The sequence below is a fragment of the Aptenodytes forsteri genome, unplaced genomic scaffold, assembly GCF_000699145.1.
Source record: "Aptenodytes forsteri isolate BGI_AS27 unplaced genomic scaffold, ASM69914v1 Scaffold173, whole genome shotgun sequence".
Taxonomy (NCBI): Eukaryota; Metazoa; Chordata; class Aves; order Sphenisciformes; family Spheniscidae; genus Aptenodytes; species Aptenodytes forsteri.
Window position 1 is genome coordinate 4,004,203 of NW_008794449.1, and position 17,791 is coordinate 4,021,993.

Consider the following 17,791-nt stretch of genomic DNA (forward strand, 5'->3'; position numbering starts at 1 on the left):
CTGGTGTAAAACTCAAAGGCCAGTACATTGCTTCCACTTGCTCTTGACAGCCCTTGCCAATGCCTGGCCTGCCCCAGGGATGGTGTTTGATGTCCTCTTTTCCTCTTCTTTTCTCCTTCTAGGAATTAAGGATGCTGACAAGAATGAACTGAACAAAATAGCTTCAGAGCCCACTGCAGAGCATGTGCTTTATGTTGAAGATTTCCACCTGCTCCACAACGTGGCCCCCAAACTCTCTCGAAGGCTCTGTTTCACTGCCTCAGAGCCACCACAACCCATGAAACAGACTGTGCAAGGTGTGTCAGGGCTCTCCCTTTATCCTGCTTTCCACCTGCTCGAACTAGCCCCTTCCCAGTCCCTGGATGTGCCAGCCACACCACGGAGATGGACCTCCCACGTCCCCTCTGTTCATCACAAGGGAGCTTTAGGGGTTGGATGACCCTAGAGGAGCAGCCAGCTCACGGAGCATCTGTTGCTTGGGGGCAGTGGTCATGTGTATTTTGCTTGTGTTTGCATCTCCATGGTTTGTCTGGTGATACCGGATCCTGAAAGTCTTGCTGGTTCAAACAAAAGGAGCAGCAATGGGCTGTGGCAGCATTTCTGCCCCTTGGGGGCTTTCGTGAAGGACCTCTCATGGCGAACTCTGGCAGCACAGCTCAGGGTCTCAGGAAGAACTTCATTCCTTGCAGAAGACGCTAAGAGCAGCCAAAGAGATTTCGAAAGACATCTAGATCTCTCCCCAGATACTGATGTTGCAGCAAATCCAGAGGTGGTGGCAATGAATCCCTGCCCTGCTCTTGGCACACAAACTCATGAGAAGATGAGTTAAAAGCTTGGGGCGGAGCTTGGGGGAACTTCATCCAAGTCATTAGAAGGTCTTTTTTTGCTTTCTCTGTGGTTCTATAGCACTTCAGGGCTTCCTGTGATGTGTCATGGAGTGTTCGAGCTTTCTGGCCGAATATTCTCTGGTGGCAGTAAGGAGAAGGGCAGGAAGGAGCTGATGCCCTATGCATTAAGCAGGTGTTCACAGGGGAAATGTAGCCAGAACCAGTTTTGTTTTCCCTTCTTGTGCTGTCAAGCAATTTGCCAAAAGAAAACCTGCTTGTGTGGCTCTGGCCTGGAAACAGATCCCAGCTGCTCCTGCGCTCTCAGTCTAAGTGAGTGCCATCTGTACCCAAGGCTTTCTCTGCACTGAAGATGTTGACTCCATCAATGAACAGCCTGCACATGTCCAGCAGTGGTGCCATCACAGTCCAAACCAAAGGCCTTTCCTTTCTGTTTTTGCAGCTGAGAAGATCATCGGTCCCCGGGATTTGTATGTCAGTGAGCACAGCCACAGCTCGCTGCGACTCACGTGGATGCCGGCTACAGGGAAGGTGACGGGGTATCGTGTCCATCTGCATCCCTTGCTGCCTTCGGGGCAGCCGGTTTCAGAGGACCAGCGGCAGGTAGAGTTGCATTCCCGTTTTGCAGAGCACCAATTGCAGGTCTCGGTGTTAGGGGTTAGTCCTCTGCTGAGGCTGCTGACGGCACAGCCTGGTTAGGAGATGGCACCATGTCCCTCAGCCATCCTGATCACAGCCCAGTGCATTGGCATAAATTCCTGAAGCTGCTTGCTTGAAGTGAAGGTCTATAGGTAGACCATCAGATTTGCAGGTGTTTTGATTGCTCATGCTAATTTTGGCATTGCTGTTGGGGTGAGATGGAGTTTCTGAGAGCGACGGGGGGGAAGGTAGGGTGGAAGAAGGATGTGGCACAAACTGGCACAAACTCCATTGGGATTGATAAGAACAGGTCAACGGGAAGCACTCTTTCTCTCCTTACCTCTGTGATACAACCTCTCAAACAAGCCCATCCAGCTTCCCTAGCAACATCTCCTGTTCCTCTTGCTGCCAAGATTGTTCATCTTGGTAAGATCTCTGCGTGTTTTGGTTTTGGATTTGCCATGTCCTTGTGTGAGGGGTGCTGTCATGTGTGCCAGCTCGCTCCGGTTCAGCTTGGTCGCTGCACAAAGTTTGAGAGCAAGATTGAAGGATAGAAGATGTATGCCTAAAAGCTTTGATTTCTAATAATAGAACAAAACTATGAAAGCATAAATTATTAAGGTTAAGATTATTAATTGTATTAATTATTAAGATTGTATTTAACAAGAATGATCATCCTTGGCTGCTTCAGAATCTCATAAGAACGTGGTGAAAACACAGAAGTTGTCTCCACCCCTCTTGCCCTCAGGTTACATTGAAATCTCCCTCTATGAGCTTAAAAGAAACTTTCTTTGCCAAAGATGGTTGCTTTTCCTCTACTTTTTTTAAGGGGATTGGGGACCACCCTCACCCTTATGCACACTCTTGTTTTCATGGAGTTTTTTCTGAGCTAATTCATGAAACCCACCCTCAGCACTGTCCTGTGTCAGTGCTATGTCCAGTGTGAAACCAGACATCATTTGAGGATCGCGGTGTCCTGAGTTAGTGTGTTTTAAGAGGCTTCTGCTCATGGAATTCACCTTGCATCAGATGTGAAGCCCCGTGCTTCTAATCTGTTGCAAACATGGGGGTCTTCTACTGTCATGGAAATGTAATGATGTCCTTTGTCCCCCTGTGTGACAGATTTTGGTCGATGGTGACAAAAGTACCGTGCTGGTGACTGATCTGAAACCCAACACCAAGTATGTCTTCACGGTGAGGGCTGTCTATGCAGATGCCCTTGGGGAGTCAGCAGCTGTCAAGGGGAAAACAAGTGAGTGTCTCTTCTGTAGTCATCCCTGTGTGTTCCTTGTCTGTGTGGGCACAGGAGAAAACCCACCCCAAAACCGTACATGTGAGGAGTGAAGGATGGAGAGGTAGGAATGGGTAGGAGGAACATCTGTGCAAATGTCCATGGTGTGGGATGCAGGGTTGTGAGTGGGTGCAGAGTAACCCATGTGGTTAACCCACTTGAAAGCAGAGGGTGCAGCCTGCTGAATAGCTGACATCATCTGATTTAATAATCAGCATGATTTCACAAATCCAGGCTGGGATTCAGTATAATGTAACACTCGTGTACCTGGGATGAGAAAGCTTTTGGAGACCATGGGTTGTGAAAACACAGACCTGAGTTTTATGGAGAGATGTATATTCTAAACACCTTGTTTCGGAAGTGGGTGGTCCAAACGGTTTGGGTTGGCACTATGCATGCACTTAGGGCTTCATTTCACTCAAGGTGAACACCAAGGTGGTATGATCATGGCCTTGAGGAAATGCCCCAAGTAGTGATCTCTGGTCCCATGAAATGATCTAGGCTTCCTCTGGATTGCCATCTGCCATGCCAAATTTCTTTGCTGTCACATGGCTGGCTGTAATGACAAGGTTGTAGGAAACAAAGGAGCAAATTCATTCTTGGCCAAACCCTGGAGTGCAAGACACTGGGTCAGATGTGATGGATGGAGCAGGTTTTGTCCCAGAAGTCTCTGCACTACTTTAAGGGGTTTCAAGAGTTTGAGGGGTGCACTAATTCTGCTTCCCTCCCTGTTTTGCATGAAGTGCCAAGTCTGCTTTGCCCAAGGGGTTTTGAAAAGAATTATTCCTTTCTTCCTTGTCTTTTGTTTCTTCCCCCACCCCCTGCAATGTCTCAAATCGTTTGTCTTCTTGAGGGAAGATCTCTGACAGGATGAATAAATAAAGTGCCTCAATGAAGTTGACTCATATGTACTTGCCAGGAATAAGATGGAATGTCTTTATGGGTGGAAATAAAGTCATTTGATTGCTTCTCTTATTATCCCCAACATGAAGCCAGAGGCAGAAGCTATAAATCTGTCTGCCATGGCTGGCTGGATCAAAATGGGCTCCTCTTTGTAAGAGTTGCATCCATAGGTGCAAGTAGCATTTGATTCATGTGTCCTTGCTCAGTCTGCATGAAACCACTGCAGAGTTTTCTCTGCTCAGGAGGAAATGCCTTGTGGGTAGATACTTCACAGTTACTAACACTATTCAAAGAGGAAGCCCACAAGCACTCTGCCTTGGGGGTTTTCAGCTCACTTTTCAAGCAGACGAGGGTTTGGTAGAGGGAGGGTTGTTGCTTTTGAGGATTTAGCTGAGAGAATAGGGAGAACTGGTGCTGCTCACCTTTGTGTCTCTTTGTCCTTAAAGACAAAAAATTTTCCAAGGGTCTTTGTCATGGCACTTTGTTACAGCACTGTCACATCAATTTCTGCAATATTTTTGTACCCCAAAGCACCTGTGCCTCCAGTCACTAATTTCCGTGTGATAGAAGAAGGACTTTTTAGCTTGAAGGTGGCTTGGACACCTCCACTGGGCAAGCTTGAGGGCTACAAGATCTACATCCCCAGAGGTGAGTTCGGATTTTATTAATTTTTCTTAGAGTTTGCTTTAAAAGGAGCAGTGACCCAAGGACAAGAAAGGTGCCATTTTGTCCAAGGAGCAATGCGCCACAGAGCTCCTGGCCTTACTGTGGAAGGAGGCCAGGTTAACCTCTTCCAGGCAGTGTGGTTCCTCCACGACAGAGGAGGAGAGTCCTTTGAAGGACGTGCTTTTGAAAGACAAGATGGGGACGATGCTGTGGGTGCCTTCGTACCCATTTACACTGTCACATCCAGACCTGCCCTGGATGTTTTTCATACTCAAGTGCTTGCTTTTGTGTGGGTGTGGGGTGAGTTCAAGCCTTCAGTATGGCTCACGCTCACCTCTGTGTGATCTGGAAGGCTGGGGACAGCATGGATATGTCAAGTCTTAGCTACAGACGTAACTCTCAGCAATATCACATGGGTTGGGGGACTTCAACCGTGCACTTAAACCAGCTCCTATGCATGCTTTTCACTATGTTGTGAAGACATTGCCAAGGGATGTAGACCTCAGGCACTGGGAAGGCTTCACTATTACTCTTCTTGATTTTGCAGCCAACAGACCAGGAATGACCTACGAGCAGGTTCTGCGGGGCGACGTCTCTTCCCACGTGCTGGATAACTTGCAGGAGGATAGAGAATACAGCATCAGCATCTATGCGGTGTACCCCCAGGGGCCAAGCCAGCCTGTGGCTGCTGTTGGAAGAACATGTAAGAAGTTTGACTCTGTGGCTGGTCCCTTCTTGTCCTGGGCACTATGTTCACACCCTTTGCTGTTGATAAGCACCTCACAGTTGGTGGGTGCTGCAGCTACATGTGCATCAAAGGGGTAGTGTTCAACAGGTCCTTCCTAACTCCAACCTCGAGCCCTGCTCTTCCCCCATCACATGCATGGACATGGACACCCTCGAACACCATCACGCTGCTTGGGAGGAAGGGTGGGAGATCTGCCAGAGCCTCGCTTGCCCTCCCGTTTTGCACCCACACTGCATAAAGCAAGCGAGGTTGGTGCATTAGAGGCATTGGTCCTGGAAAGCAACGGTCACAGATTTGGTTGTTTTCACCACTGCTTTTATGAGATGCCTTCAGCCTGTCAGGGAGGGCAGGAGCCCTTGTAAATCCGTCTCCTGCTGGCAGGCAGGCTGGAGGAACAGCTATGCAGGGAGGGCAGCCAGCAAAGTCCTCCACTGGCAAGTAGGTGCTCTGAAAGGTTTGTTCCCTGTCCTCCTTCCAGTGAAGCTCCTGCCTGTGAAAAGCATCTTGCTGCAGAACGAGACCACCGACACGCTCCAGGCAAGGTGGAGCCCTGTCCGGGGAGCAACGGGGTACAGACTCACCTGGACATCAGCAGGTAGAGACTCGGGAATGGGGTGCATGCATCAGTGAGCAGGGACGTGGAGAGACAGGAGCTATGAGGTCCCCAAGGCACTGGGTGCACCGACACCTTCTGTGTCCAGACTTGCAACAAGAAGCTGGAGGAAAACAGGGGTTTTTGGGTCTGTGAATGGTAGAGTTCTTCACATGGGGATAAACCAGCAGCTTGCAACAGAGAGCCATGCCGTGAGTGTTGATGGTAAATTCTGCCATGGATGCAAAAATACCGGCTCTGGCTCTGCATAAAGCAGGCGAACGGATATCCAGCCTTGTTAACATGGGATTAGTGCCAGATTTGCTGGACCTGGGCAGCTCTGGAAAGGATTAATAGCTGGAGAGAAGCTGGTAAAGTACTCCATGCAGAGCTATACATCCCACAGCCCCTGAGCACCTGGGGTTACCCCCTTTTTGGGTCGACAGGTACCACATTACAGACTGGAAGCGCCTGTGCGTGTTGCTTTTCTCTCTGCAGCTCTAAGACCTGGCTTCATCCCCCAGCATCCCATAATGCATCCTCATTCTCAGACAAACTTTGGTGTTTGAAGACAGATCTGCATTTGCAGCTGGAGCCTCTCCCCTGCCTGAACCCAAACATATTTTCGTTGCTGGTGTGGGGGAGCAGAATTTAGAAATTCAGGTTTGATGGCATATTTTGGCCTTGGGAGACGGATGTTTCTGCGGTTCAAAGGCGAGATGGGATGTCAGGACACCTGGGCTCCGTCACAGGCTTTGAATAAATAGCACACTCTCTGGCTCAGTTCCCCTGGTTATGAAATAAGGAGACATCTCCCACCAGGGGAGGGGGGATTAGTTGGAGAACAGCTCTGAAGGTCATCAGAAGGGAAAATTCTTTACAGGGAAGATATAACACTGTTTTTATTGCTTTGTAATGAATGGTTCTCTGGAAAAAATCACGGCACACCCCAAAACTCAGCTGTTTACCCAGTCCTTGCTCGATACCCCAGCTAGAAATGGAGCATGCATGTCCTCAGCCTGCCACGTCTTTGGAGTGGGGACACCCCTTCTTGAGGGGACAGTGCGAGACATCCTCAGATGAAGTGGCAAGGGCACATCACCTCCGCTCCAGGTTTGCTCTTTCCGAGCAGCTCTCTCACCTGATACTGGTTCACTCCAAATCTGAAGATGGCAAAAATCCCAAGGGGCAGCCCACCTTCACCACTGGGCCCTGCAGGGTTCTCCGCCCATGCTCCATCCCATCCCAGGACCATGCGTTACGGGTGCAGTGGTGTTGGGATCGAGACACCTTCTGCCCATCCCCGTGCAGCCGTTCCAGGCACTGGAGGGGGTTTTATTTTTCTTCTCTGACTTCTAAGACAGAGAATAGATGAACATAAACGAGCGGCTGATGTGAAGAGAAGGTGCATGGCGTGGGGTGGGAGAAGGGGGATGGGGCTCAGGGTGCTGGTGGAGCAGAAGATGGGGACATGGCACCCTCCAGTGACCAAACTGCAAATGGCAGCCTCCTCCCCCCGCCAAACCCCAACCTGCTGCTGCCTGCACCTCTCTGCCCCTCTGAAAATGGGGTGCGATCCCCAGGAATTAGGTTTTAACTCTTCTCCTGCCGTGCCTCCCTCTAGAGCGATGCTGAGAGGTTTAGCTGAGCGGTTTCTAGTCCACAACAAGGATACAGAAATGAGAAAATGTCTTTTGTGGCATCAGTTGGCTCCACTGTCCTGCAGGGAAGACAAGATGACTCCAGCACCGAGTCACCCAGGGCTGGGCAGAGTGTGGACCCTCTTACGGAACTGCTCGCAGACCCATACATGGCCATTTGTGTGTTGCTACCCGATTTATTTTCTTTGGCCTGCAAAGCCCTGAGCTGCCTTGATCTGTTGGTGATTGCTGAGGTCTGCCCGAGCAGCTGTGGGTTATTTCTACCTGCATATACATTAGCTCCTCACCCAAGATTAGTGCTTGTTGCACTAAGCCCTGTCCCTACCATCTTTGGCTTGAGGACCTTGGCAGCACATTTACAAGCCAGGAGGATGAAATACTATTTAATCTCACACAACTGTGTAGTTCTCAAGTGGTTGTTTGCATGATTGCCCACCGCCCTCCCAGTCAAGGAGACCCAAGGAGGGTGGTCCTCCTTGGCCTGACGCAAGGGAGCCCAGACATCATTTCCTTTTGCAGAGGGCAGCATCCAAGATGTGAACCTCAGCAACGCCTACAGCTACTACATGATCCAGGGGCTGCAGCCTGGCACAGAGTACACCATCACCATCAACCCCATCTTTGGGGATGTTGAGGGACCGGTGGTGAGCGGAAGAGCAACGACGGGTGAGTGCCCTGCAGCAGGGGTGGGAGCCAGCCCAAGCAGACACAGATGGGGGTCAGGCTGTGCTGGCAGCACAGAGCTGGTGTCATTTGTAGTCACCACCCTGTCTGTCATCTGGTGCAGAAAGCAGTCTGGTTCATCACAGCTTTCGGGGGCCACTGAGAACCTTGATGCAATCGGTCAACTTTGCTCTCTTGCAGTGGCATCAAGCACCGTCCAGATGCTGAAAGTGAGTGAGATATCCATAAACAGTGCTCTCGTCTCCTGGGACTCTGTTGCTGGGGCCACTGGGTACCGAGTGGCTTGGGGTCCCACACCAGGTAAGATCCTGCTCTCCTCTAGCCTGCATCACCTCCACCTCCTTCTGTAGCATGGGAATTAAGGCACTGAGAACCTCAGGGATGGTGGGCGTAGGGGCAGGTCCAGCTCATTAACTGGTCTGAGCAGCCTCTCCCACAACTTCAAGGCATGAACTGCAACCAGAAATTATTCCTGGACCTGACCCGCAATGCCAGCAGGCAGGGTCCCTGCAGCAACTACGTTCAGCCTGACCCCAGCCCAACGCATATGCCAGCGGGTGCAAGAGTCCTTCACCACCTTGCCTGGTCATCCAGCACAGGAGCTTTGCAGCTCCCTGGAGATGCTGGGGAGGGGCAGAGCACACAGACTGCACCACATTACTGTGGGCCCTGGCTGTGAGTGGTGGTTTGGTTCCTTCGGTTCCTCTCAGCTGGTTTGAATCCTTTAGTCATTTGAATTCCCAAATAAATAACCACAGGAAAACTCTCTCTTGCCCCAGCACATATACGGGTGTCCTACAACAGAGGTTCAGCTGGGTCGGAGATGGACTGCCGGGGAAAACATGGTGTCTTTCCCAGCATGCAACAGAGCTGCTCTCCAGCCTTTTCAGTCTTCATCCTCTTCTATTTTATATTCTCTTTCCCAAAGAGTTCTTTGGCAAAGACCGTCCTCACCAGCTGGCCCTCAACAAGTCGATCACAGCCTACCAGCTCCGCAACCTGGCCCATGACACCGAGTACGTGATTTCCCTCTATGTGCTCTTTGGCTCAGTGGAGGGACCGGGGATCACAACCTCAGCCAGGACATGTGAGTACAGGCAGGACGTTTGAGTAGCTACCACAGCACACAACCCTTGCATGGCTGGTTCAACCTTGTGTATCCCTACAAAGCCCTTACACTGTGTCTCCTGTACCCCACTCACATCACCTCATGTCGGGGGCACCGTGGTGGTGGTCCTTTGCCCTGCTGACCTGCTGTGCCTGGTAGCTGAGACTGTGAATCCCAAAGGCTCTGGGTTTTCTGCCTGGGAGTCTTCAGACGCAAACTGGAGCCAATGTGCTCTGCAGTGGATCTCTTCATGTGCCATGGGCTTGGGCAGAGCTTCAGGTATGAACTGCCCAATCTGCGCACACTGGGCTTCCAGGCATCCCGAAATCAAGACCAATGGAAAAAGTCTTCAACATTGTCAAAGAGTCCAACTTGAAAAGAGGTGAGACCTGGGTAAATTTTGCTGTAGGGAGCCATAGGGAGATAAAGGTCGAGGAACATCCTAATGTGGCCCTTTCTGCCTGGTGACAAGGGCTGTCCCCTGCCCCAAAGAAGGGGGGTCTCCAAAGGGCTGTGCTGGAAAATCAGGTTGCCTGGACAAGAGGCAGCAGATGCAAATTCTTCAGGTAAAATTGGGAAAGACGGTGGTCTAGTTGATGGCCAGAGCTTGTCCTCCCATGGCAAACTTAGAGGTTGCTGCATCTTAGGGGGGAAAAGCAGCAATACTGAGCGTGGTGATTAGAAAGCAGAGGTGAGATTTGTACAGTACCAGATGTATCCTCGGAGAGGCTTAAAAGTGACAGAAGTTGACTAGCAACCCTGGAATCATAGAATCATAGAATCAATGAGGTTGGAAAAGACCTCTAAGATCATCGAGTCCACCCGTCAACCCAACACCACCATGCCCACTAAACCATGTCCCTAAGTGCCTCATCTACTCGTCTTTTAAATACCTCCAGGGATGGGGACTCCCCCACTTCCCGGGGCAGCCTGGTCCAATGTTTCACCACTCTTTCAGTAAAGACATTTTTCCTCATGTCCAATCTAAACCTCCCCTGGCGCAACTTGAGGCCGTTTCCTCTCATCCTAGTGCTAGTTACTTGGGAGAAGAGACCGACCCCACCTCGCTACAACCTCCTTTCAGGGAGTTGTAGAGAGCGATGAGGTCTCCCCTCAGCCTCCTTTTCTCCAGGCTGAACAACCCCAGTTCCCTCAGCCGCTCCTCAGCAGACTTGTTCTCCAGACCCCTCACCAGCCTCGTTGCCCTTCTCTGGACACGCTCCAGCACCTCGATGTCCTTCTTGTAGTGAGGGGCCCAAAACTGAACACAGTGTTCGAGGTGCGGCCTCACCAATGCCGAGTACAGGGGCACGATCACTTCCCTGCTCCTGCTGGCCACACTATTTCTGATACAGGCCAGGATGCCATTGGCCTTCTTGGCTGCCTGGGCACACTGCCGGCTCATGTTCAGCCGGCTGTCGACCAACACCCCCAGGTCCTTTACCGACAGGCAGCTTTCCAGCCACTCTTCCCCAAGCCTGTAGCGCTGCATGGGGTTGTTGTGGCCCAAGTGCAGGACCCGGCACTTGGCCTTGTTGAACCTCATACAATTGGCCTGGGCCCATCGATCCAGCCTGTCCAGGTCCCTCTGCAGAGCCTTCCTACCCTCGAGCAGATCAACACTCCCGCCCAACTTGGTGTCGTCTGCAAACTGACTGAGGGAGCACTCAATCCCCTCATCCAGATCATCAATAAAGATATTAAACAAGACCGGCCCCAGTACTGAGCCCTGGGGAACACTGCTCGTGACCGGCCGCCAACTGGATGTAACTCCATTCACCACAACTCTCTGGGCCCGGCCGTCCAGCCAGTTTTTGACCCAGCGCAGAGTCCACCTGTCTAAGCCAATGCAGTATGGAGATAATGGGCTGACCCTTGTGAAGACCGGGCACAGGCACAGGCACAGGCAAACACTGATGTTCAGCACCCATGGGAGCTCTGGGTGGATGTTTCACCCTGCAGGCAGTGTGGGAGCACTGGGATCTGGATTTCACAACTCCCTGGATCCTTGTACTGCCTGTCCTGGGCTTGCAGAGATGCTCCCCCCTGGATCTAGCACAGAATACACTCCTCGGTGCTAAGGGAGGTAGGATGTACACATGTGGCCCGGACCTCAAGCAGTGCAAACCAGTGTTTCACAAGATGAGGACGATCAGACACTGAGGATAAGCAGAGATACCGCTTTTAACTCTTCTACATAATTTTGGCCTCATTATACTGACGAGGAGTCCTGTTGGACAGTAGTCTAATGCTGTCTTCACCTTGCAGGTCCTCTTGGCTATGTCTCCAATTTCAAGGTGATGTCCTACACCAGCACAAGCCTGTCTCTGGCGTGGAGTGCCACGGCAGATGCCACCAAATTCAAAGTCACCTGGAGCCCCGTGGGAGCAGGCAAAGGTGAGGAGAGAAAGGGTGCACATACTTGTTCCTGGCACAGACCCATGCCATGGCCATGGGAGCCACCTTTCCAAACTTCTGATCTACTGCCTAGGGTAGGAAAGAGATCTCACTATTGAGAAACGTGGTCCTCAGCCTGCATCTGTTGGCAATGGCTCCTTCCCTGTTTGTATTTGTGCACTTCTACTTATGAAGATAATCCCCAAAGCTCTGAAACAGTAGTACAGCAAGGAATGGCTATTTCCTTTGGAGGGGATGCCACCAGCCTCACTGGTGAGCTACAGGCTCTGAAATATCCCTTTTTTTTACAGAAAGACAGGTTGCCAAGACTCAGTACCTGGGCAGTAGGGTGTTGGCTTACCGGATTGACCACTTGCTGCCCGACACCCTGTATAAAGTCAGTGTTCGGGCTGTCTTCAGCAAGACTGAGGGGCCAGAGGTGACTCTGACGCACCACACAGGTATGTCCTGGTGGAACAACCCTCTTTATGTTGGGAAGCAAAGGCTGGATTCATGGTCCTGTGCATTGCACATTGATGGTGGAGTGACATGGGTAGCCCTTGCAGCTGGTAGCAATAATCCACAGCTGTTCCCATGGGTAGGAGTGGACATGTCCTTCTGGCATGTTAAACAAGCTTGGCATAGGTAGGCAACCCTGGACGTACTAACACGCTCCCCAGTCTTATTTATCCACAACCATGTCAGGAAGGTAGGAGCCTCTGCAGGCACTACTCCGGGTCAACTCACCAGCATGCGCTCTTGAGGTTTGCCATTCCTTGATTTGTGGCTCTGCCTCTTCAAACTTGGGGTCCTGGGTCCTTTCAGTGCCTTTTTCACGTGAGTTCATCTGAACCACAGTTCCCCGCGGTGTTTGAAGATGCATCTGGATGATCTGTCTGGTCTTGGCCCCCTCCTCATGTTCCTGTATTGTGTCACCAGAGTTTGGTGCAGGGGGTAAGAGATGTGGATGACATCCCTCACCTTAACTGCACAGTGCTCCTCTCCATGGATTCATTAGGAAATGCAACCTGGCATCCCGAGATAATGTCTGGAAAGTAGATATTGCATAAATACCCAAATCTTTCTTCAGTGCCATAGCTTAGAGCCATGAACTCTGCGTAACTTGGGCTGTTACTTCAGACATCTCATCCTGGTTAATTTTTACAGCATCCCTTGCAGACTCCAACCCCATCCAGACCGTTCAAGATCTGAGGATTACTGACACTGGCGTAAATAGTTTGAAGCTGTCTTGGAGGAGGCTTCCTGGGGTAACTCATTATAAGATATCCTGGGTGCCATTCAATGGTAAGCATCCTGCTCTCTTAGTGAGGTGCGGTATGAGGACAGAGCACAAGGAACCCCAGGAAACAGGAGCTTAGCTCAGATCATTCCTTTTCCCACAGATAATCGGGGTAGATGGGGACTGTAATGTCTACGGGAGCAGGTTGAAGCCCTGTAACTGAGCCAGGTTTTAGTTGCTAACAAAGATATCCATTGGATGTAGGCATAGTTGGGATTTGGGAAGTCCGAGAAGTTGTTCCCTTCCAGCAGTGTATGTGATGCCTTTGTGACCAGATCTCTCACCTGCCCATGCCTCAGTTCCCCCATATGCAAAATGAGCATATAACACCCTTCCCTGGCGAGGTCCCATAAAATATGTTGGAGGAAACTGCTGTAACAATAATTGTTAATAGCAATTACAGGAAATTTATTTCCACCATAACACCCTTCCCTGGCGAGGTCCCATAAAATATGTTGGAGGAAACTGCTGTAACAATAATTGTTAATAGCAATTACCCTGCCCTTTCTGTGTAACACTGGGTTTTTTTGAATGGCTCCTCTTAGGTGGCTTGGAAACCTCCCAGGTGGTTGCAGCAGAGACGGTCTCCTTCATGATCCCCAAACTGAAGGAGAGCACCACCTACACCATCTGCATGTCTGCAATGATCGGGGGACGGGAGGGAAGCCCCACACTCCTCACAGCCAAAACTTGTGAGTACAGAACCACTGGGTGAGGACAAGAGCATCTCCACATTAGTGCTGGGGGCTGTCTCTTGCTAGGGGCTCTGATGGGAGGTGAGGACGGAAAAAGAGCAATATTGGCTGTTAAACACTTTACTACTTCTCAGGTCCCACCAGCCAGCGTGCCAGAAAACATGCATTGGTCCTTTCTTCTTATTACTGAGAAACGTTGGGACTTTGCCTGTCTTCCCCTGCCAATAATCACCATGAGATGCTATTTTTGTGACACATTATCTTGGAATTACCTCTTTAGATTACCTCTTTAGTTACAGTATCTCGACCATTTCCAGTAGATAAAGGCAAACATCACTCATGATGCTGTGGCATCATGTGACTTGATTGATGCTGCAGAACAGGCAGATTTGGAGATCAAGTGGTGGAGAAGATGGGGGGTGTGGAGCCAGCGCTGTGGTTTCAGGGAGCACTAGCATCTGGCACTAGTGAGCAGGCAAAAACTTTGTTGCTCATCTCAACAGCTCAAATTTCACAATCAGTTTAGAGAAACACCCGGCAGTCCAGGCTGAAGGTCTGCCAACAGTTATTTGCTAAAACTCCACCATTTCCCACCAGCTGAGGACCTGATCTGATTCAGCTTTCTGGAAAACCCCTAAAGTGCTGCAGGGACTCCTTCCCCTCACCAGAAGCATGGTATTTAAGGAGGCAGAAGGTCTCCAAAGCTGTTTGCAGGCTAAAGTGTGTTTCCTGGCACACACATCTTTGCACCCTGGGGTAGATATCATCTGAGAGATTCACCAGCAGCTGGAGCTGTGGACAAGTGTAGCAGAGGTGTGCTTCATGTTCATCATTTCTATCTGGACTTTTTGCCTTTGATTTCAGTGGGGACAGGATTTGAACCTCCCAAAGGATGCATCAGCTTCCTTTCAGCTCGGGCAAGCTCTCGGTGGTAGCTTCTACCCACCCTAAGCTTTGTTTCTTTCTTCTCTAACAGTGGATTTTCCCAAAGTGACTGAGTTCACCATGCAGGAAGCTACGGAGACCAGCGTTTTGCTGACTTGGACGGCTGTTCCTGGGGTGTCCATGTACCTATTAACATGGCGCTTGTCCTCAGGTAATGTTTTTTTTGGTGGGGGAAGGAAGGATGGTTTGTAATTTGGTCTCCTCCTGTGTGAGCTGCCCTGTCACCCAGGGGGATTTGAGGATGGAGCATGGACATGTCTGGCTTGCCCTGTGGTCTGTTTGATTCACAAGTGGCAGCTATGAAAAGGGAAATTTCTTTCCACCACCAGCCTTAAGTGGCTGCTGTTTCCTTCAAGTGTCGTGACTTGTGTCTCCAAGTTCTGCCCAGTTTGACCTGGGGTAAATGATGCCATCACTGATGGCACCAACGCTGTTCCTTCTTTTGAAGCCATCTGGACCCTGTTTAGCAGGAGAAGAGAGGGTTGACCCTGGGGACTTCCATACACCGTGTCCCTTCATCTCAGCTTCTTCATTTGGTGAGCTGCCGTCACCCAGGGGGATTTGAGGATGGAGCATGGACATGTCTGGCTTGCCCTGTGGTCTGTTTGATTCACAAGTGGCAGGTATGAAAAGGGAAATTTCTTTCCACCACCAGCCTTAAGTGGCTGCTGTTTCCTTCAAGTGTCGTGACTTGTGTCTCCAAGTTCTGCCCAGTTTGACCTGGGGTAAATGATGCCATCACTGATGGCACCAACGCTGTTCCTTCTTTTGAAGCCATCTGGACCCTGTTTAGCAGGAGAAGAGAGGGTTGACCCTGGGGACTTCCATACACCGTGTCCCTTCATCTCAGCTTCTTCATTTGAGTGAAAAAGAAGGGAAAAAATGGAAGCTGGCCCACTGAGGAAGCTCACAAGATGACCCATTTGGCCATTGCAAAATCCTTAGGGGAAGAAAAAGGAGACGTGAAAATTGCTTAGAAAAAAGCCTGCTGGTTGGCATTATCAGTGTCTCTTCCTCTAGAGTCACTGCCTGTCCATCAGGGATAGTTGCAGTGAACCAAAAAAAGGTTGCTTTTTGTCATCCATACAGCCTTAATTCTTCTCTGTTTAAAAGCTTTGCTATATAGTAAATAGCTTTTAAAACTTTCTTAATAATTGCTCATAATTTCTAGTGTGTATTTCTTTTTCCAATTGATTTGGCCTTATGGAGTTTGCCCTTTTAAAGCACCAACTATATTATTTTTTCCTGGAGTGGGCTTAAACCTCTTTGAATATAGCAAGTTTCCTGTCATTGTTGCTTCAGCCACTAACTTTTTGCTAGGGATCAGTTCACCTTCACAAGTCAATAAAGAAAACGGATCTGACACAATTCCCCTGCGCTCCCTGCAGTGCTTTTTGAGTTACCAAGTCTTCAGCTTTAATTTTTTTAAATTCCAAGGACATTTTGGTATTGGCAGCTTAAGACTTGCAGCGTATGTCACTCAGGATGAAGTCTCCTGTGGTAGCATCATTTTTTTGCTCTACCTATTATGGATAAGTGATCAGGGAACTGAACATTCGGTTCTCTAGGGTGATTTAAGTGATCTAATACAACTGTTCCCCTCCTGTGCCATGCTGTTAAAATATTGATCTGTCAGTATTCAAAAACCATTGGTTTCAGAGTTGTCAGGGGCTCAGAAATGGATAATACCATGTCTGACAGTCCCCCTGTGCCCTCACTCAATCGATCCTTCTGAAATAGCTTTATAACTATTGATTTAACATTCCAATCAGATGAATCTTGCCACCACATTTCAGTAGTACCAACGAGATCAAATTTATGCTCATAAGTGAGTAATTCCAATTTCTCTTGTTTAATTATCCAGGCTGCCAGCATTAGTGTATAAAGGCAATTAAGAATTTTGTCTTTTTCTTTGTCTTTTGGTGCCTTGATTAATTTTCTTCTCTGCAACTTGATTTTTTTCTAAACGAGTACTCATTCATTACCCGTTTTCCTTGCCCCCCTTTTAAGCTCATTTAATGCCCTCCTCCCTGCTGGCTGACTCTAGCCAGCCTGCCCTATAAAAGATTGGGTCCCCTTCTACACAGCTTGAGGTCGTCCCAGCTGTAGACCTCCTCTGTCCAGTGTTATACAAAACCAAACCCATGTATGTCAATGGGGCTCCATCCAGAGCCAGCCTTCCTCCCCCACGCAACAGGAAGGACCTTGGAGATGTTCAGCTGGACGTTGCCCTCCTCCCTCTTCTTTCTACTTTCTCTTGACTGTTCTTGGAGCACCAAAGTCATGGTTTTCTTATCCACCTAATCAACAGAAGCTCGTTTAATCTTGCATTTGCACCTTGAGCCTCACAGTCTTTTCTCCCTTGCAAAACGTCAGCTTCATTCTTCATAGAAAACTGTCCCCAGCAAAGGCCATCTTCCTTCTCCAAAGGTTGCAGATTTCTTTCTGCATGCGCTTGCCAGTCTTGTGCTGCGCATCCCTCCCTGGGTATGATCCAGGTACCTCCTACCTCAGTCCACCATCAAAGTCTTCTTTCTGTCCCAGAGTACGAGTGTGGTAACCATACACGATTTCTCACTGTGTGAAAGACCCATTATGTGAAACAGAGGGGTTTAGTGCTACACAATGGCATAGCTGCAAAAGGAAAAGTAGCTAAACTTGCCCATTTGGGGGTCTAGGCAGGCAGGGTGGGTGGTGGGCTGCCATAGATCGGTGTTTCAGCAGAGCTGCCAGCTTGTGTTTCCTACAATGAATCTCTTCAGGCAAGGTAGCATGGCATCTAAACCAATTCTTGTTGTTATTTTGACTTGCCTACCCGAAGGGAGGGGAGTAGAAGAGTTTGAGTCAAACTGCAAGAGGGATTTTTTTTTTTTTAAAGGAGCAAAACCTCCCTTCCAAAGTTTTTTTGGGGTAATTGAGAACTTCTAATGAAAATGAAACAGATCATTTACACCAATTTAGTTAATTTCCATAGAAACTAAGCTTTTTTTATTTTTTAAAGGGAAAACACTATTTCAGAATGAAAAGGTGCAAGTTTTACTTTGAACAGCGTCAAAACTCATCATTCAGTATTTCCAAAATAAGACACTTATAAAGTGTCAAAACATTATTATGACATTTTCACAGATTTTTCCTATCATTATTGTAGATCAAGACTATTGTATGTGACCAAATTTCTCAAGTAAGTTTGATTCTACTTTTCAGCAAACTTTCCATTCATTAACAAAAAGTAATCCTGGTTCTATACATGCTAACCGCTGCCAACCATTGGTCTATCACAGAGCTCAGCCTCAGACACCACCGGGATGAAATGCCCT

General features: G+C 49.2%; 1 protein-coding gene across 1 annotated transcript; it reads left to right on the plus strand.

Annotated features, from left to right (window-relative positions):
* The first annotated feature begins 1,294 nt into the window (after nt 1–1,294).
* LOC103908109 (collagen alpha-1(XIV) chain-like) lies at nt 1,295–5,216 on the plus strand. Its single transcript, XM_009290428.1, has 5 exons — nt 1,295–1,448; nt 2,607–2,736; nt 4,210–4,326; nt 4,892–5,047; nt 5,180–5,216. The coding sequence occupies exons 1-5, from the start codon at nt 1,359–1,361 to the stop codon at nt 5,188–5,190; spliced, it is 504 nt and encodes a 167-aa protein (XP_009288703.1). The 5' UTR covers nt 1,295–1,358; the 3' UTR covers nt 5,191–5,216.
* The last annotated feature ends 12,575 nt before the right edge of the window (nt 5,217–17,791 follow it).

Coding starts and splice junctions, on each gene's coding strand:
- LOC103908109 (XM_009290428.1), top strand. CDS start 1,359: ATGCCGGCTACAGGGAAGGTGACGGGGTATCGTGTCCATCTGCATCCC. Junction 2,737..4,209: donor AGCTGTCAAGGGGAAAACAA/GTGAGTGTCTCT, acceptor TGTACCCCAAAG/CACCTGTGCCTCCAGTCACT. Junction 4,327..4,891: donor CAAGATCTACATCCCCAGAG/GTGAGTTCGGAT, acceptor TTGATTTTGCAG/CCAACAGACCAGGAATGACC.